General features: G+C 40.9%; 3 protein-coding genes and 1 long non-coding RNA gene across 8 annotated transcripts in view; 2 read left to right on the forward strand and 2 right to left on the reverse strand.

Moving 5' to 3' along the window:
* Positions 1-145, reverse strand: part of LOC138810639 (calmegin-like) — a 30,450-nt gene extending 30,305 nt beyond the window's left edge. For both annotated transcript variants that reach the window (XM_069997799.1, XM_069997800.1), the window contains exon 1: positions 1-145. In XM_069997799.1, coding sequence (XP_069853900.1) covers positions 1-130 — 130 coding nt within the window. In that variant the 5' untranslated portion in view covers positions 131-145.
* Positions 70-11,753, forward strand: LOC138810644 (uncharacterized). 2 transcript variants are annotated; one of them, XR_011367209.1, is made up of 6 exons: positions 70-362; positions 477-608; positions 9,167-9,281; positions 10,111-10,232; positions 10,949-11,097; positions 11,441-11,753. It is a non-coding gene; the product is annotated as an uncharacterized lncRNA (long non-coding RNA). The 2 variants fall into 2 exon arrangements; XR_011367210.1 differs by having other exon boundaries at positions 10,111-10,214.
* Positions 3,892-20,075, reverse strand: part of LOC138810641 (alpha-1,3-mannosyl-glycoprotein 4-beta-N-acetylglucosaminyltransferase-like protein MGAT4D) — a 21,617-nt gene continuing 5,433 nt past the window's right edge. The window contains exons 3-11 of one of the 2 annotated variants that reach the window (XM_069997806.1): positions 19,044-19,208; positions 15,293-15,426; positions 13,539-13,585; positions 11,565-11,678; positions 9,276-9,351; positions 7,478-7,592; positions 5,885-6,015; positions 4,599-4,706; positions 3,892-4,193 (exon numbers count right to left, since the gene is read on the reverse strand). In XM_069997806.1, the coding sequence (XP_069853907.1) occupies positions 4,185-4,193; positions 4,599-4,706; positions 5,885-6,015; positions 7,478-7,592; positions 9,276-9,351; positions 11,565-11,678; positions 13,539-13,585; positions 15,293-15,426; positions 19,044-19,208 (899 nt within the window). In that variant the 3' untranslated portion in view covers positions 3,892-4,184. Of the gene's footprint in view, positions 4,244-4,598; positions 4,707-5,884; positions 6,016-7,477; positions 7,593-9,275; positions 9,352-11,564; positions 11,679-13,538; positions 13,586-15,292; positions 15,427-19,043; positions 19,209-20,075 lie in introns of both variants that reach the window. The other variant, XM_069997805.1, reaches the window with a different exon arrangement.
* Positions 18,617-20,075, forward strand: part of LOC138810642 (ELMO domain-containing protein 2-like) — a 21,098-nt gene continuing 19,639 nt past the window's right edge. For both annotated transcript variants that reach the window (XM_069997809.1, XM_069997810.1), the window contains exon 1: positions 18,617-18,781. The gene's annotated coding sequence lies outside the window, so the exon portion shown is untranslated. The remainder of the gene's footprint in view (positions 18,782-20,075) is intronic.

The following is a 20,075-nucleotide window of genomic DNA, read 5'->3' on the forward strand; positions in this document are numbered from 1 at the left end:
CTATTGCTCCCGGGCCAGCTCCTGGCCGATCTCGGTGAGGCTGCGGTTCCCTGGCCTCGCTTTGTCCTAAGGCCCAGGCTATGGGTTTCCTCTGCACAGGTGGCTCAGTGGTGGAGTGCTCGCCTTGCATGCATGGGGCCCTGGGTTCGATTCCTCAGCTCCACATAAGCAGAAGAGCTGAGGGACAGCGCCCAGGCCCAGAGCTCAGGCCCCACAACAGAAGCGAGACCAGGGCGTCTGACCGCAGGCCTTCGTGTTGCTAACGTAACAGAACACCTTTATGAAGCACGACCCTCCCTCCCGGGTTGCCTGCCTTCCTTTCCCTAGGTTGGAATTCGATTTGAAATTTGTAAGGAATCTGGGTGAGCAAACCTTTGTGTGTGTGTGTGGAGGGGGACTGGGGCTTGAACTCGGTCGGGGCCTGGGCGCTGTCCCTCGGCTTTTTCCGCTCAGCCCTGGCACTTCACCACTTCCAGCTCTGGGGTGGTTACTTGGAGATGGAGTCTCTTGGATTTTCCAAAGCCCGGCCATCAACCTTTCCTCACCGTCTCCCTCCACTCTGCCTTTAGGAACCATCCATCACTTTTGCCTGAATCAAGATTATAGCAGTGAGTTTCTAACTTCATCTTCTATGTTAATTAGACACAGGCAGTGTTGTATTAACATATATATGGTTGTGCATCCATCCATCCAATCTTTAAGCATAGAATCATAGCTTGTTTTATTACCACTCATAACTGTGCTTAGGTATTAAGATGCCCAGACGTTCAAATCTGGAAAAGCTAGCCCTCCTGTCCTTTAACAGGATTTTTTTTTTTTTTACAGAAAGCTTATTGAAATATATTTGGAATGCAGTTTCACCCAGGTATAACATGACCCCCAAACGTTCCCATGTCACCCATTTCCAGGCAACCATGGTTCTGTTCTTGCACATCAATGTGGAATTTTATAAACATGGAACTAGACAGCAGCATGTGCTATTTTTTGGTCTGGCTTTCTTTAGAAGTATTTGAAATATATTCATGTGCTTGTGTGTATCCATAGTTCCTTTTTTATTCTCAAGCAGTATTCCACTGTAAAGACATAACATTGTTTCTATCTTTGTTGTTGTTGTAATTTATTTCTTAATATTTCTTCTGTGAAAGTTGGTTAGATTGAGCTTTCTGCCCCTACTGACATCAATTGTTATATATTCTATCTGGGATTATAGAATGAAGTCTAATGGCAAAACAAAACTCTAACGGCTCATGTATAAGCCACTATGCAATTCACTGCTAATGTCAAGTTTCTTGTTAGAAACCATCATCCTGCCACCACAGGGTAGACGGCCCAGCTGGGACTCCAACATCTGCACACACCTTATTCCCCAAACTCTCACCTGTAAAAGACGGTGCTCAGCTCAGTGCTTGTGGGAGGTGTTGGGAAGGAGAGTAGGTGGGGCCTAGAGAAAGGTCTTGAGCTCATTGGGGTCACGCTCTTGCTCTGGGGGTGGGATTACGGTAGGATCCCACCCTTTCCTTTTTGTCTTTAAATTTAAAAAATATAAGGACTTAAAAGGTTTAAACAAAATTAGAATCTAATTTTAACTTACAAATTAATGACTCAGGGAAACTACTCAGTAAAGAGTCTAATATTTTAATGCACAAAACCAACATCTGTTAAAAAAAAGCACCAATGAGTACCACCTACTTCTAAAGAAGTATACACACTTTACATCCTTTTGAAATCCTATGAGCACAAATATAAGTGCTCTCAAATTTTATCACAGATGAAGTGCTCTTAATATATAACTTACTTGGAAATTAACTGTAAGAAGATGAAAAAAATTTAAATCAATTAAGAGACAATCCCAAGTAATTAATGGATTAAACTCTGAAACTATTAGAGAAAAGAATAAATATTATGTTACACATCTAGATGGTAATAATCAGCTCAAACGTCACATAGGTAAATTAAGAGTTTCAAATGCATTTATTAAAAGACAAGAAGTCATGATGCTCTGCTAGACCCAGGCTGGCTCTCATTTCTATTTCTTTAGATGTCTTTGAGGAATGGATAGAAGTATCTGTGAGTTCACACAGAACCTGTACACAACATACTTCTAGGCTTGGAGCTACTTATTGAGATTATGTGTTAGCCTTGTTAGCTAGATAAGAAAATACAGCTCCTATTAAGAACTAACGTTACTATCTTTAAATTATAATAATGGATTAAAAAAAAACACCAATAGAGGTTCCATTTTCTTTTCTTGACCTAATAAGTCATTTAGTGCTAGCTCATTGCCATTTTTCTTCTTCTGGATAATTATGTTTTTCCTCTATTATAATATCCAAAAGATTTCACTACAAATCAAGGTTATGAGAGGATTTAGAGACCATGGGGTTTCCTCTTATGTTTATTATCTTCAAATTTTCGGAAATAAATTTGTAAAATCTGTAATATATTAGCTCATAAAGATGCAATTATTTCTTAATTTCTTGGTATTTTTGCATTACTGTGTCCTTCACTCTACCACCCACCCATTTTAAACAGAAAAGACAATTTTATACTTAGCATGGATTACAGATATGTAATATGCTGTTATCAAATGACAATAACATCACTCCGTGTGATGTTAGCATTATGGAAGTTGGATTAGAGTTATAGAAGTTGAATTTCACCTGCACCTCTCATGGAGAATCTGTATATTCAGATTAACATTGCCATCAACGAACTATTATAGATGAATGGATATTTTAAAACACATTGTATTTTACTTTTATAATTGAAAATGCAGGTGGGCATGGGAGGGAAAAACAGTGCAAGGGATAACACTGTCCAAAAAGAAATGTACTCTTTCTTTACCTGACTTATGTAACTGTAACTCCTCTGTTCATCACCTTTCTAATAACTATTTAATTTTTTAAAATGCAAATATGTGAAAGGTAAGGTAACTAACTGTAAGTTAACTTACTGTAAAAAAATACAAAATAATAAACATTTAATAATAACGTGACCATCAGACACAGTATAAAGTTGAATAGGCTGAAAGAACTTTGCTCTTGGTCTGGAAGAACATGGGCCTTTTATTCCACATGATGATAATGTCACATTTGTTGTGGACCAAAGGGAACAACTCTCAATGGATGAAAGGAATCATGATGGTCTTTAGAAAAAAACATTTTTTCTTTACATTCGGCCCCAAATTCTAAGGTGAACTCATCACATGTATCTACACAAAAGAGAATGGTCTTTAGGGAAAGGCAGACGTGTTGCACATGTGGGTGCAGCAAAGGCATCGTGGGAAGGATGGAAGTGTCCTCCACGCTTCTACCCCCTCCACACAGGCATGGCCCCACTGACTACGGTCATGACAAACACACAGACAGGCGGGGCTTTGCTGAAATGTAAAGCTCACTGGGAGAGGTCTCTACAAACCGGCCTCCAACACACGCCAGCCTCTGGCCTATGCATGCTGTAACGTCTGAGGGACTGACTGCATGTGGGGCAGAGACAAGCAATGCAGAAGAGGGAGTGCACGGACTGTCCACCAGCCAAGACCCAGCCCTTCCCTCCACCTCTAATATGGGATTTGACATCTCCAAAAGTACCAATGTATTGATTTGAAAAAAAAGTTTTCAGTCATCACCAAAGGAGAAAGGTTGTTTATTGCAATATAGAACATGAGTTGGTAACGATCTGTTGAAATTGAACATTGGGGCAAATTTCAAGAAAGTTCAAAACTAAGACGGTGCATCACTAAAAAGACAGTATTTGTTTTATTGTTATAAAGTGATATAATAACAAAATTATAAAATAATCTATATGCTAGATGACTAGAGAAGAGTTTTTTCCTAATAAAATTACAGTACAGAAAATATACATTTATATGGTTTTATAATAAGTGTAATATATAATTGGTTAGGGAACAACTTGCATTTTAAAAGAAACAAATATTAAAGAAATGCTTTTCTTAGAAATAAATATTAAGGAAAACATACCAATAAAAGTTGAACATATATAAAACACAATGATTTAAAGCACTGAGTAGTGAAGATCATTGTGCAGATTCATTGATTTTAATACTTACCACTAAGATTTAGTCTTTAAAAATATAATTCAGTCTCTTGTCCACTCTTTAAAATGTGAAGAAGTCTTGTTCTTGCCATGACATTTTTTCCCCCAAAGAATGAGAATAATGATTTTTAAAGAAGCTGGAAGAATGAAATTCTAAGCTGGAATGAAATTCCTAATAAAAGTTATCCTGTTAGAAAATTAAAAAATAATGTCAATATATTCACACTTATGACTAAGATATTGTTGATTCTACTTTATATGGTATGAGGTATAAGTTGAGTATTATGATTCACAAAACTCTTATTGAGTCTTATTATTTAAATTGCACAGGTGAAAATGGTAAGGCAAAAAAATTTCTATAAGGCAGATTTTTTTTTGACCATCAGAGTCGACACAAACTTTGCAAACCCTCTGCCATGCATTTCTGTTACAGTTGAGTGGTTGGGTGTGTTAAAGTGTCATGTCCTCACTCTTTTTCTAACCAAGAGCTTATACGTTATTGAGACATGACTGGCCACTGAAGTTCTATTTCCAAGTCTTACTTTGAGAAGTTGTCTTCTCCCAGGGAATGAAGACTGTATCCCCACATGCTGGAAGAGAGAAGGCTTGTACCGAATACGAACTTTGTGCTGCCGTTGCTTACAGTCTTCCTGGGAAAGAGGACAAACAAGAATCTCCTGTAAAATCTCAGAAGGCTCCTTTCTGTTGCATTTGATGATGGCAGACTTTTTACTATATCAGTTTTTTTCTGGGCTACTACATTAATACAAAAATGTAATTGTTAGCTCTTTCTTCCCAGGAGAGAAACAGTCAGGGTAAGAGAAGGCTTTGGTCAAAGCCTGTATTTCTTATGATTCTTGTCTTGGAAAAACAAACTACTTTTCTACTAGCTAAATTTTTCTTTCTTCTGTTCTGATAACTTACATAAAATGTGTAGTTTTTTCCCCCTGCCTATCCATTTCAGCCAGGTGTCATTGTGCATATCCTTCTCTTCCTGTATTCATTATGACTGAAATTTCTTCTTCAACAATAATATGATTATCAACAATAAACATGTAAGATTAAAGTACAGAAGCTATGTGATATTTAATGGGGAAGAACTGTGATATCAATAAAAATATAAATATTTTTAAAATGACTAACACCAATCTTATTAAAAGCAAACATGTGTAGCTGACATGTAGTCCAGTGGTAGCACAGTCTCTAGGCTCTGGGTTCAGTCACCAGCAGCATAAAACCAAACTAAAACAAAAATATATCTGAAATGCTGAAAGTCTTTTCTAGACTTTGTACAATGCAGAGTTATGTAGTTCACCTATTTCAACCTGAATGGGTGTGGACAGTTTGGGAGTTGTGAGGTCAATTTCATTTTCATGGTGAAGAATTTATGCACTATAATTGTTTGCAGTGTTACCTGGTGAACCACTAAAGCCTATGTAAGTATCGTATAAAGTTCCTTGATTATTGTTTTCAGTCTTTACTTTTCCCATCTATTTATTTTAATCCATACTTCATGTTTGAACCAAGAATAGCAAGAAATACTTTTAGTAAATCTGTTCTTAGCATCTCTCAATTGAGTATATTTGGCCATTTATATTTAATGTAAGTATGGAGGGTTTAGAATTCTATTTTTTGTTACTCCCTATTTTTTATTCTTGTGTTTATAAGTTTCTCTACAATTTTGTCCTCCTATCACCTCATGTAATATAGGGACATCTTAGTTAAAAATTTTGATGGTATCATCAGATTCAGTTTGGTAAGAAAATATAGGTAACTACAGTAGAAAGAATGTTCTCTAAATATTTCATATGTATTAAGTAATACTCACATAAGGTTCCTTTGTTTCACACACTTTTACATAAAACATGTCCTCCAGGAGCAAATCTATGGGCTTATCTTGGTAGAACATTAAGAAAAAACGCACAAAGCTAGGCAGGTCCTCGGATCGAAACAGTTTTCCTGTGAAGAAAAGTAAATGGGATGCAAGAAGCTTATAAATAGCAGTCCCTTCCATCAGCACAAAGATATCCAGAAATGACTTAAAACTATATCCCATCCTTCAGAAACACATTTTACAGAATCATTGATGGTCCAAGATGATAAAGTGAAGCCTTATTATCTGCTTAACCAGTTATGAAAGAGAAAGGGTATAAGCAAGCTGAGCTTAACATCCAAGAAGCCACTTCTGACTTCACATGCCGTCTGTTGGTGAGGTAAAGCCACAGTGTTGCATTACCTGCAAACTGTGGTGGTCTTATCTAACTACCTACGACCTCATCACTTCTGGCACTTAATTCTTATTCAAAATGTTCTAGAGCATAGGGAGGAATGGGTAGGGGAGGGAAGGATGAGAATGTTGAAAGGGGTGATATTGTTCAACGTGTATTTATAAACTTTTGTTATATGGCACCTCCTTGGTACAACTACTTAAAAAATTAAAAGCGTTCTATTTCAATATATGAGCATTCCTTTGTCAGAATTTGAGTATAATTAATGATCCTTTAAAATAATTCCCTCATTTTTATCTGTAAGTAGCTAGGTATACAAAGGGGTTTCATTCAACACACTGATTTACGAGTACAAAGCATCTTCATCAGTGTCACCCATCACTGGCCTCCTTACCTAGCCTGACTGCACCCATCCATTCTTATTACCTCATTCTATTCCTAATAATGACTAATGATGCCCTACATTAAAAAAACATGATTCAATAGGTGTGACTACTGTTTTTAATATGCTGTTTTTAAAATGAAATAAGAGGGAGACTACTCAGTCAAAAGTTCACGCTCCATAAGCGATGCAGAATGCTTATGACGTAGAGCTGTCCGCCGCACGCCCTGCTCCTAGATCAGAACTGGTGCTCCTACATCAGAAGCTGGATTCTCCCTATCCCTGCTCCGTCAGCCAGCATCAAGCCAGGGGCTTTAGTCATGGAAATGTAAGCTTTTGTTCATTTCCTCACTTGCTGTGAGTTCAATTTGTTTTGTTTTGTTTTGTTTTGTTTTGTTTTGTTTTGTTTTTGCCAGTCCTGGGGCTTTAATTCTGGGCCTGAGAGCTGTCACTGAGCTTCTTTTGCTCAAGGGTAGCACTCTACCACTTGAACCACAGCACCATTTCTGGATTTTTTTTTTGAGTAGTTTATTGGAGATAAGAGTTTCACAGGCTTTCCTGCAGCCTGGCTTCGAACCGTGATCCTCAGATCTCAGTTTCCTGAGTAAGATTACAGATGTAAGCCACTGGTACCTAGCTCTGTCATTTCTCTTTCTTCCTTCCCTTCCCTTCCCTTCCCTCCATCCTTCCCTACCTTCCTTCCTTCCTTCTTTATTTTTGTTTCTTTTGGATAACTAATAAGCAACTGTTATTATAAACTGGCATTAGTTGTTAAAAAGCTTGATCCCAACAAGATAGATCTATTGCTTACCTATAAATCCAATCACTGTAAACTCAATGAAAAACCAATTATTTGGAGCAATATTATGCACATAATTTGCCATTTCTTTAAAGAACATCCTTTTAGCTATGATGTCATCTTCTAGCTGAAAAATATTCAAACCAACAACAAAAAAGGAATTAGTCCTTCGATACTTCTGCTGAGTCAATTATTAGCATGTAGGTAGATAATACTTAAAATAGGATACACTGAAAGAAGGTTCTAGTGAGGAAATTATTGTTAGTGTAATTCCCTGAGGACATTTGAGTCAGACAAATTTCTTTTTCTGGCTCTGAGACTAGCCAGATCACAGTATCTGTTTCCTAAATGCTAACCTGCAATATTCAATTTAAGTCCTTGCATTGTTTGACTGCATTTTCATCTTCACAGATACCCTGGTTCTAGTGCATCTGGGCTATTACAACAAAACACTACAGATTAGTTTATACACAATGGCCATTCATTTCTCATAGCCCTGGGAGTCACGGAAGTCCAAGATCCATGCACTGTACACATCCCATAGATCTGGAATCTGGTATCCGGTCTCTCATGGGCATTGACTTCTGCATGTCCTCAGGTGGGGAAAGGGGCCAGACAGACTTCTCAGCTTCTTTGATAAGTACACTAATCCCAATTATTAGGGTTCTGACCTCCAGCCCTTATCACTTCCCAAGGCCCTAATTCTGAGATTAGGAATTTAGGATTTCAACAGATGAATCTGGGGCAGAGACGCAACATCTAGCGCATGGCAGAAATGAACTTTGCTTCCTGCCACATGCAAGTAGCAGCTACTGTGGCTGACTGAGTGGTTTTTGGCTGGTAGATGACAGTCCACCCGCCCAGGGCCGGCTGCCACTGTGGTGTGAGGACATGGCCACTGCAGGGAGAAGCAGAGCAGGAAACAAGGGCCTTTTGTTGTTAATGTAATGTGTGTCTTGTGTGATCAACAGAAGAAAAGGACTCCTAAATAAGTGGGAGGAAAATGAAAGTTCTCAGTCAAAACAGAACTGTGGCATTTCCGACTGGAGAGTAGACCCTGGCGGGATCTTACGTTTCTATGACCTTGCATCCAATGAGGAACAGAAAAGGATTTTTAGCCCAGTAAGGACAAAGGCTTTTGCCTTTCTGTAACTTTCACCAGTAACATTCCAAAATCTCTTTTCAGAGGTGCACATGGTCTATGTAGTCACATAAATCAGATACTTTTGCGGTCGTAAACCATAACACTACTGCCAGAAAATCTGCAGTAACTGAGCGGTAAAAATTACACACGGCAGATTTATCTTTACAAATATACTAAGGCCTCATGGGACCATGTTGCTCACAATGTGTGAGACAATGTGGGGTAAATGCCAGGCACACACAATGGTGACAGGAATGACAGTGTAGGCCTGTAGTCCCAGCACCTACAAGGCTGAGACAGGAGGCTCAGTCTAGGCTCTACAGTGAGTCCTTGTCACCAACAGACTTATTTAGTCTAGTAAAATAACGGGCAGGAAAACGTATACAGTGGAATTTCTACTTCACCACACTTTAGATTTTCTTTCCGGAGTGTATAACGTTATGCATAACGTTACTGTAATTTTTCCCATTACAGTACACCCCATGGAAAATTATGGTAGAGTCAACTTGAAGCTTCTCTTTGGTACCCTCATACAATAAGCATTTTCTATTTTTGAGGTACAAAGTAAGGCAGAAGACCGACCACAAGGAGGAAGGAAGGAGTTACAGGAGAGAGAGAAAGGAATACTGAATTTCACAAAAAATAACACATATGGCAAGTTTTCACCTGCAGGTAATACATGGCTTTGGGCTGGGCATACAGCATCAAAATACAAAAATCCAAGACTTGTTTCGTGTACAACCTAAAGATAAACAACAAAATTGGTCATTATTTTCATTATTATTTAGTTGGTAAGCCACCCTCTAAAAGTCAGCTTTTTATAGTTAACTGACAAAGTTGATGCTGGGCGCTGGTGGCTCATTCCTGTCATCCTAGCTACTTAGGAGGCTGAGATTTGAGGATTGCAGGTTGAAGCCTGCCCAGGCAGGAAAGTTCCTAAGACCCTTATTTCCAATTGCTATACAACAAGCCAGTAGTAGAGTGGCTCAAGTGGCAGAGCGCCAGCCTTGAGCCAAAAAAGTTAAGGGACAGCATCTACCTCCTGAGTTCAGGCAGCCGAACTGGCACAGATCAATCCATCGATAAAGTTGAGTGTGTTTCTATTAAGCTCACATAACGAAAAGCTTACTATCTTTATTCTGTAGGTATTGTCTCCTTTTACTAAACTATGGTAAATTACAATCTACATTTTACTTCTCATGTAGTTAAATTTTGGACTAAGTGATCAAGTCCATGTTCTTTCTGGTATTAGGTCTTGTTCATATGAAAGCATAAAGCTGGATTCTAGGTCTTGTCCTGAAAATACCACTGCAGTGCAGCTCTTGCTCTTCTGAATGGCAGAATCTCACATGAAAAGATGCAAACTTAAGAAAATGAGAGCAAGTGAGAAAGTTCAACATGCAGATGTGAACACTAGGGGCCAACTCACAGCGCAGTGGGGTGGGTGGGGGAGAAAGCGCCAGGGACTGGCTGTGTAGAAACACGACTCGCTACTGCGCAGGTCCCAAGCACGGAAGAGCAGACACCGTGGTTTCAGACCGGAGGAAAAAGAGGCTGATGGGGCCAGTGAGTGCGCGGAGACTAAAACACAAGGGACCTCAGCAAGTATGAGTCTCATCTCAGGTGAAAAGCAGACAGATGTGGGGTTACCCTGGGGAGAAAGGCTGTGAGGGGGGCAGGGCAGGGCTAGGGCTGGGGAAAGGCCGCTGCCCAGGCAGAGGAGTAGAGGGGAGAGGGACCTGGTAGGAGGGGAAGGGCTGAGTGTCCCCTAGCTTTCTGAGCCAGAAAACTGGAGCATATTCATATTTAATTTTTGAAATATTTCTAGATTCTGACATACCATATATAAAATTTTAAAACAGAACCAAGTTAATAGGATCCCACGGAAAAAATCTTTTTAAGCCTGATCCTCAGCAACATGTCTTTCTCTCTTTATTAAGTTTTGAGCAACCAAATTGTTACATTTCCTATCCTATCTACCACAATAGGAAGGTAGGAGTAGGGGGCTGGGTTGAGCTCAGGGCCTCACGATCACTCAGCCTGATTGGTAAATGGGAGCTCTACCACTTAAGCCTCACCTCCAGGACCCCTTTTATGGGCTGTTTTGGAGATGGAGTCTCGTGGACTTTGCTGCCAAGGATGGCTCTGAGCCATGATCCTCTAGCTTCAGCCTCCTAGTGAGCTTGGCTTCCGGGTGAGCCATCTGTGAGCACTAAGCCCCCAATATCGGTTTACCTCACCACAACACAGACCCTTATACACACTCCCTGTGGCTTACGCTTACCTTTACAGGCTGTTCACATTTTTGAGGCTCTTTTATAGCATTTCATCATGTATAGTGGGAAGATAAGGAAATGAAGGATCAAAGACTAACCGACCTGCCTGGGACATCCAGAATGGAGAGGAGCAGAGGCTAGAATCCTGATGCAGTGATTTATAATCCCTGCTCCCCCACCTGCTTCGTGGGTGGAATCATCAGTCTACAAATGTAAGCAAAGACAACTCGCAGATGTGCGGGCAAGTGGGGGAGTTGGAGATGGCGGGTGTGGCTTTGCCCATTTCTGTGGTGTAAGTGCCGCCGCTGTGGCTGATCTCATGCCACCACCCCACCTCCCCGGCCTGGATGACACACAGTGGCAGGTTTTGCAGCCAATTCACCTGGCTCAGCTCTCTCTCTCTCTCTCTCTCTCTCTCTCTCTCTCTCTCTCTCTCTCTCTCTCTCTCTTCCCCCCTTTAATCCCCTCTCCTTTCCTCTCCCTCCCTCCCCCTTCTCCATCCTTGCTCTCCTCTCCCTCTCTGTCTTTTTTGCTCACTGGCTGGTGCTCTACCAGCTGACCACCGCTGCAAACTCTGAGCCCCTTGGTGCCTGAGGAAGTATCTGCAGTGCTCTTCCCCGCTTCAGGGAGGACGCCGTGCACTCAGCAGCCGTCTTTAAGGCTCCCTGGCTTACCCTACCTTTTCATTTGTGCGTGCCCAGTCACCGTCTCGTTGCTGAGGACCAGGTTTGGATAGAAGAAAGTGGGTATTGTAATGACTTCTATGCTCCCCATCTGCACATACCAACTGAATCTAAACACACACACAAATGGAGGCTGATGATTCAATATTCAATTCACCAAAATGACAAGTACTTACATAACTTTATGCCTGTCTATATGATATTTTGCTTTGAATTATTTCATGTGTTAATACATGATATTAAAGTGCTGAATTTTATAAAGACAGGAATATCACAAATTTAAACTAGCTTAAAATTAATAAAGAAGATAGGAATATGGCTTCTGAACTAGGAGACTGGGGTTGGCCCATGGGGGGAGCACGTACTTTGAGCATCTTTATTTTTTAAAAGTTGATAGCAGTATATCAATTAAGGACACCACAAAAATACATTAAATACTTCTCGCAAAAGTTGTAATTGTTTTTTTTGCAGGGCCAGAAACTGAACCCAGGGCCTTGCACATGCGAGGCAAGAAATCTAACATAACCACATCCCAGGCCTTTCATAGAAATATCGTACCATCAAGGCCAACCATGGAAGGCCAGGTAGAAAATTACACATGATCTTTCTTTAGAGATAAATGATATGACTTCTAAATGGTATTTAAATGTAGGCATTATGATATTAATATATTGAATCCTCAAGGAAATGTTTATTTTTTACTGTACAAGGAAGTCAGGACAAAGGTTTATATGAATGACACAATTTGTGTACATTGTGCAGCATAATAAATGAGCTTTATGGTATTTTTCCACACATTTGTAGTTCACAGAAAAAGAGTGATATTCTGATAAATGTTCAAAGGTGTAAACAATTATGGTATTTCTCTCATTGATTGCTAATATTACTTCCTATCTTTCCTTCCCTACCTCCATTTCATTTCTTAGTTTTCTCTTTTCTTTCTCTTCCTCCAACCCCTTTTCTTATTGTATTATTCTAATTAACTTTACAACTACTGATACACTCCAAAGATGCAGGGTCAGCTAAGGATGGAGACCCATGTATACCTGTGTTTCTTGTGGCACCATTCACAATAGCCAAATTACAGCATCAGTGTAGGTGTCCTTGAAGAGATGACTAGATAAAGAAAATCTCTCTCTCTCTCTCTCTCTCTCTCTCTCTCTCTCTCTCTCTCTCTCTCTCTCTCTCTCTCTCTCTCTCTCACACACACACACACACACACACACACATACACGGGGGTTTTCAGCCATTTAAAATTTTGCCATTTTCTGTAAAATGGTTGGAATGAGAAATAATCTTTTTTAAAATACGCCAGTCCCACAGAGACAAATACCATGTTTCCTCTCACTTGTGGAAGCTGGGGGGAGGGGCAATAAAACATGGTAAGGTCACAGACAGACAAGGGTGACAACAGGGAGAGGAAGGGGAGGGGAAGGAGGAGGACAGACAGGGATAAGAAAGAGCAACTGAGGAGTGACTATGATCAAAAGATGTTAGTATGCATTGTAGAAATGTCATGATGAAACCTCTTACTCTGTATGAATTAATACATGCCAATGAAAAGGACTGAAATGTTTTTTTTTAAAGTCCAAGTAGTTATGTACCCTTCAGAGTAAGAAATGTTCTGGAAATCTAAACCATAAGAATTGTACAGCAATTGAAAACAGTGGAGGCAAATGAAACTATCATCAATGATAGCCATGCAATCATCCAACATGGTCCTAGAAATACAAATGTTAAGTGACAAGTAATTTCTTCTTCCCATAATTGTTGAAAAGAAAGATTCTAGCCTGGTGTAGTGATACCTGTCTTTTCTAGCATGCACCACAGGTTAGAAAGATATATAGGTTCATTCTCCACTTCTGTATTCATTACAAGATCATTCATAAACTATAGCATAATTAGACAGAGAGTAAAGCAGGAGAAAAATGAAAGAATGGCTAGTTTTTAATTTACCAGGTGGTACTTACTTTTTCTTAATCATTTTCACAACAGAATTTAAATAATCTTCATTATTCTAAAAAAGGAAAAAATATTGAAACTGAGTAAATCTCCTAGTTTTATTGATACAACATTTTTGCAACCTGTCATATTGAAACTGAGTAAATCTCCTAGTTTTATTGATACAACATTTTTGCAACCTGTCATTTAGGTATAGAATGTTATATCCTAACCATTTCTAGTGTTTACTCACTTTTTATGAGAGCAGTTAAAATATAGACATTGAATACAGAACATGTCACCTTACTATAGTAGGAAATACCGCTTTGCAGTACATTTAAAAATTACTATACAAAAATCTTACTGTCTGAAAGTGTTCTGCTCCAAAAAGTGTTACCTGAGAATGAATTGCTTCAAAGAACTATTCTTTTAGAAAACATCTTCAGTTGGTGGACATGATATGACAGTAAGCCTAATTCAGAATGATTGGATGTTTTCCCACATGGTATAATTCAGAGCCATTCCCCAGGTTTTCAGCCTGTTAAGATGCTTTCTAAATCTGATCCTTGAACATAGAACAGTGTGCTAGACTGGATGACAGACTCTTCTGTAACGTGCTTTCTGTAGTTTACCCTCTCAGGATGATATTTATAAAATAAAATGGATGGCAATATACACAAAATATAGCACTACAGCCCGTTAGCATTTCTAGCAAAAAAAAAAAAAAAAATTCTGGGAATACTTTGTAGGCCAACAGTCCTCTGATCAAACTTAACCACGTTGAAAGACAGCACTGAATGCCTGAAACCAGGATGCATGCTCTAATGTGTAGGAGAGTTTCGTAAGCAACAGTCCACTGACAATTCTTAAAACAAGTATTTACTCTGTGCGGTGCGTGGGACTAAGTAGAAGTACTCTAGATTTATTAGCCCATCTCATTCCCAAACACCCCTGTGGAAGAGTAACATTATCATCACTGTTGTGCAGGTGAGGGAAGGGAAGTGCCGAGCAGTTGGGTGCATTGTCTGTGGTTACCAGCCAGGAAGCAAAGGGGCTCGCGTCTATGCCTTGGAAATCTGGGTCCAGAACCCATGTTCTCAGGGGTCCTACTCTTCGGCCATATTTTTATTGGGTTTAAACCCTTGATGGGTTATTTCCAAAGGAATTTGAATTTTCGAGGCAAAAGTCCCATACGTTGTAAATGGGATACACGTTGCCAAATTCCCCTTCGGAAAATTTATGCCATTAATACTTACAGTGGTACTCAAAATTTCAACAGATACATGGATTAGGGCTTAAAAGTTTTTTGAAGCCATTAGACCTAGATGTGAATCTATTAATCCCTGGGCAGGTTCCTCTTTGAAGCTGGATCTGCTCCTCTCTCTGATACTCTCGGTGAGACCCTGGGGCGGGGGGCAGAGGCCTTCAAGTGTTGGCGGTTAGTCCTGCGTTCACCTCTGGACTTGGACGCCCATCTTTGATTGAGGAAGCAGCTTTTGTTTTCATTACAGTAGTTGTCCATTTTAGAGTTCTGTTTATAACATAATTTCTATATTTTACAGCGTCCAGGGATCCTACACTAAATGCAATTCAAATTTAGCCAACTTGTATTTCCCACGTTGTGTTTTCTTTAGAGATTTGAATGTTTTTTTTCTCTTCTCATCAAAGCATGTATGTTTTTTTAAAATTATTATTCTTTAAAAGTTGCTACTGGCCTGGTGATTCTGCGGAGGGAGGAAGGGCGGGGGGCATCGGGAGAGGAGGACCAGGCCTCCGTACATACGTCTGCGATGGAGACAATGACCACAGCGTCCTCTGCCTCAAGGGTCGTCATCCTGGAGACCAGGGAGGTGAGTGTGTAGGCCAGGTAGCTGTGGTTTCCTCGGCTGACCGTGGGGATGCCCAGGGCGAAGGACACTGCGCACAGGAGACAGGGGCGGGGGGAGGGGGGCGTGGCTGCGGTCACTGAGCAGAACCGAGCCCCGGGTGGGGGTTGGTCTCAGCATTACAGAAATAATGCAAATCACGGACCCTACTTCTGGCACCTCTCCCAATTCTGTGCAAGGAAACTCCCATTTGCAGCAGACTGCAAATAATATTAAAGGTATTAAGCGGGCGCCATGTTTTCTGATGGGGAGATTTTGACATGACAATCAAACACTTCCTATTTATTATAGCTTTCATCTGTCTAACTCGGTACATGCCATTTTACAGTGGCCAATACTTTCTTTTTCATAAAGAGATGCTGGAACCCCCATTCAGGGTTTCGTCCTTTCTTTCTTTCTTTCTTTCTTTCTTTCTTTCTTTCTTTCTTTCTTTCTTTCTTTCTTTCTTTTTCTTTCTTTCTTTCCTTTCTCTCTTTGTGGCAGTACTGGGGTTTGAACTAAGGGCCTTGTGTTTGCTAAGCACTTGATTCTATCACTTGATAGAATCCCATTTTTTGCTTTAGTTATTTTTCAAATAGAGACCCACATGCTTGTGCATGATTGGTCTTGGGCCGAGATCTTTCTACCTATGGCTCCTGTGTTGCCGAGATTACAGGCATGCACCACCTCACCTGCTCTCAACTTTCACATTAAAGATTTTAATTTACCACACATTATTTTTTATGAACAGCATAAATTAGAAATCAAACTTGGAAACTGAGAGATCCTCTATGAATATAATTCCTGACCTGGCTCCCCTTGAGTTTGGATCTTAAAAAAAAACTATATTTCCAAGTGTGTTTGAGGCCCTTATGACCTAGTTGTGACTTATCTCTTTTGCATGAACTTTCTCCTCCTCCCAAACTGTCTGCACACCACCTCTGGGCCTTTGAACATGCCCTTTCTTGTTGGGTAGAACATTCTTGTTCCTCCAGGCTAGTTCCACACGTTATTCTGGGTTTGGCTAAGCAGCCATTTTGATGACAGATTCACACTAACTCTGTCTGCCGAGGAACATGTTCCCCTGTCCCTCCTGGCACGCAGCCCTCTTGTCGTCATTACCTTGTCTACTCGGTGAGTGCAGTTCTGCCTGTCTGGCTTGCTCCCCATAATGCATCAACACTTAGAGAATTCCTGACACCAGCAGGGTCGCTAAACTTGGGGTAAATAAGCTAATGGCCCGCCCCTTCACCATTCTCCATTTGGCTTCTTCTTATGTTGCTACTGACAACCCCAGCCCAACTGTACAGCAGTTGTACAGCAGTGCAAACCTGTATATACATTTCTTTTCTAGACCTTCCTGCTGTGGCAGCTTTACGTATTTCTTCTCCTCCACGTGATGACCAACTTCCACTTTCCCGCCATCTGCCTCCTGCCTTTTCACTATTTTGCTTACTCCTAATTCTTTTTACCCTCGTGTTAGTTTGATGCCATTTCCTTCAAATACTCCCCTTCATTTTCTTGGTGTGGGTTGCCTGCCCCCACCAAAAGATTCCCACCAAGCGCATGGATCGTTTTCCCCACATGTGACCCGCTCATTTAGCGCTATCAGAGGGGGCCCCTTGTTTCGGTTGCAATTCTGTCGCTATGGGCTAATGAACTCTCAGAACAAAGCAGCAGCTGGCCAAGCAAGGGCAAGGAAAGCCTTCCCACAGAAGCTGTGATGCGTGTTGGGAAGTCATGGAGTCACATGACCTGAGGATGGGCTGACAGGTAAGGGAGTCACATGACTGAGGATGGGCCACCAAAGGCAGTGCTCAGCACTGCAGAAACCCACCTTCTACAGATGGTCCTCAGAGCAGCTGAGTTTACCCGGGGCCCACTCCAGGGCTCCTGGGGAATTTGAAGCAAAAGCTGCGCATGATCAGTTAGGAATTTTAGTGGCACGCCTCAGGGAAGTGAAGGAAAAATAGATTGACTCTGGCAATGCTGAATCCATAAGAAAACATTTAGATGTGCTTTGATGCCAGGCAAGAAATCACAAGGGCACTCACTCAAAAATCGCAAGGGGAGGGCTTACAGAGAACCTGAGAAGACAGCAAAGAGATTCTCCAGGAGGACATGTTTCACCAGAGCCAAATCGCCTTTCAATTGTCTTTGCTAGTTGAGAAACATCACCAAAAGGGCCTCAAAGGGAAGCTGTGGATGTCCTCATCCTGTGTGCGGACCAGAACACACGCAGAGAGCTGGGAAATCACTCTCCCTGACGCCATCACCTCTCACCGGCCTTCCCCTCCCTCCGCTCAGGGCCCCTGCTGCCGTCAGCTTACTCACGGCTACTCTTCTCCTTGCTGTCTAGAATCTTACGGTTTCGACAGGCTTTTTCTGCTGTGTTCCAGCGTCTCCTCCAGAAAACTTAGCTTTTGTCTAGCATACAGTGTTATACTCATACATCAAAGCAGGTATTCTACATTTAAATGTGACATTCCAGAGTCTCTAAAGAACTAATCTGGTGCAGTTCAAGACACCTCAAGTGCAAGATCAAAAAGTTCCTTGGTCTCCCTAAGGCTCAGCTTTCTCAGGTATATAGACATGGAACTATGCCTTATTGTACTGGGATTACTTGAAATAAAGAATATACTGTCTCTCTCAGTCTGAGGAATACAGTAAGATAACATTAGTAAATGCTAACCCGTGTCATCTGGCACCAACATCCCAATATAGTAGACATGGTTAATCCCTATAGGCATGTGGTATGGAATGTTACTAATGCCCAAGACCTGCTTATGGTGTCTGTCAGTAAATTTTTCCAGTGAAAGGGTAGATAGTGATATCTTTTTGCTTTTTGTGTGTTTGTTGTTATTGTTTTGTGCCAGTCCTAGGGCACTGGGCACTGTCCCCAAGCTTTTGTCCTCAAGGCTAGTGCTCTACCACTTGAGCCACAGCTTTGCTTCCAGCTGTTTTGTAATTTGGCACAGATGAGCCTCATGGACTTTCCTTTCTGGTCTGGCTTTAAACCGCAATCCTCAGATCTCAGCCTCCTGAGTAGCTAGGATGATAGGCGAGCGCCACTGGAACCTAGCCAGATAGTAAGGTTTGTGACTCTCAGGCCACTGTCTCTGTGACAACCACTTGGTCTGCCATGACAGCACAAAAGCAGACAGTCACCAAGGAAACCAGTGGGCCTGGCCATGTTCTCCCATTGTGGGCTCACCCACTGGAACCAGTGGGGTTTATTCTGAGCCTTGGCCCAATGTCACGGGGCTTTCTGAAACCCTCCTGCCTTTCCCTGTCATGTTTGTCTGCTGAGTTTAAACTCATGCTTCAAGGCTGAGGCCAAACAGCCCTTCCACAAACCTTCTGCTGACCTTGGGCTCAAGAAAGATGGGGAGCAGGAAAACTACCAGGTAAGGACAATTCCTACCAAACCCAAGGCGAAGAGATCTGTCATGCACTTTGAAAATGCCCTATGTACACATGCCTTATTTTCAGAGTATCTGGAATGACACTGAATTTGAGTTCCTCACAGAACATTCTGACTTCTGGTAATCCAATGGCACTGTGGCTGGTGGTCCACATATCTGAGTATGGTAGAGATAGTGTATACTGCTGGACACACAAGTATATCCCCAAAGATGTACTTAACTTCCAGATTTGAAATATTCTTACCTCCTTTTTTCCCTTTGCCAATGACAACATTAGGGTACAGTCTACCGAATTTCCGGAGGTGAGGGAGGAAGAACTTCATGTCTTCGAATCTGTCAGCTGTGGTGGTGACATTCTCATTCAATCTGTCCCCTTCTTCCTTGGCTGAAAGACTGCGATAGTTTCTCTCTGATACAATTTTTAAAATGAAGTTTAACGTATTAATATACAGATTAATAGGCTAGTCAAGGAAATTATACTCTTTTATTAGCAAATATTGACCATACAAAGGAAGGGTTTTCAGTGTGCTATTTCCACACTTGCATATAATGGGAAATGTGAATTGTCATGATTCTAGGCCTATAAAATATAGCTCAAAGATGATTAACAATAATATCTGCCCCATCAATTAGAGCCATGTTCAATTTAAGCCTTGCTCTATGACCTGTGCCAGCGGCCCAAAGGACGGCCCGTTCCAGGAGAAGGAAGTCCAGCAGGGACAGGCCACCACTGGTTCCTCTGCTGCTCTGAGCAATAGCATGACATTTTCAGTCTTCAGAATGTTGCTTTGCAGCACCTGAAAGTGTAATGTGTCTATCTGTGCCATTCATTACTTTAAACAAAAACAAAACAACTTGGAGGGGTCACACCACCCAGTTTAAATTTACAACACGTAATACAGAACAGTGTGGCGCTACAGAAAAATCTTCCCACGACTAATGGACCAGATCACAGGAAGTAAAAGTAGATTTTCACCTCTCTGGAGGAATCTGGTTTTTGATAAAGGAACAAAAATAATCAGTGTCCCCCAAACAAAAATACACTGTAAAAATATTTGTTCTCTGAAGAATGCCAGCAAGAAAATGAAATGATGAATCAAAAGTATTTTGAAATAGTTTGAAATTGTAGATCCATCTGACATATATACAAGATAATATACCAAACACTTGAAACTCAGTAAGAAAACCAACTGTCTGAATAAAAAATTCTCGATACCACAGAAACATTAAAGATGCCCAGTATTATTAGTCACTAGGGAACTACGGCTTACCACTG

This window comes from Dipodomys merriami, unplaced genomic scaffold (genome assembly GCF_024711535.1).
Source record: "Dipodomys merriami isolate MVZ:Mamm:240054 unplaced genomic scaffold, mDipMer1.0.p SCAF_502, whole genome shotgun sequence".
Classification (NCBI taxonomy): Eukaryota; Metazoa; Chordata; class Mammalia; order Rodentia; family Heteromyidae; genus Dipodomys; species Dipodomys merriami.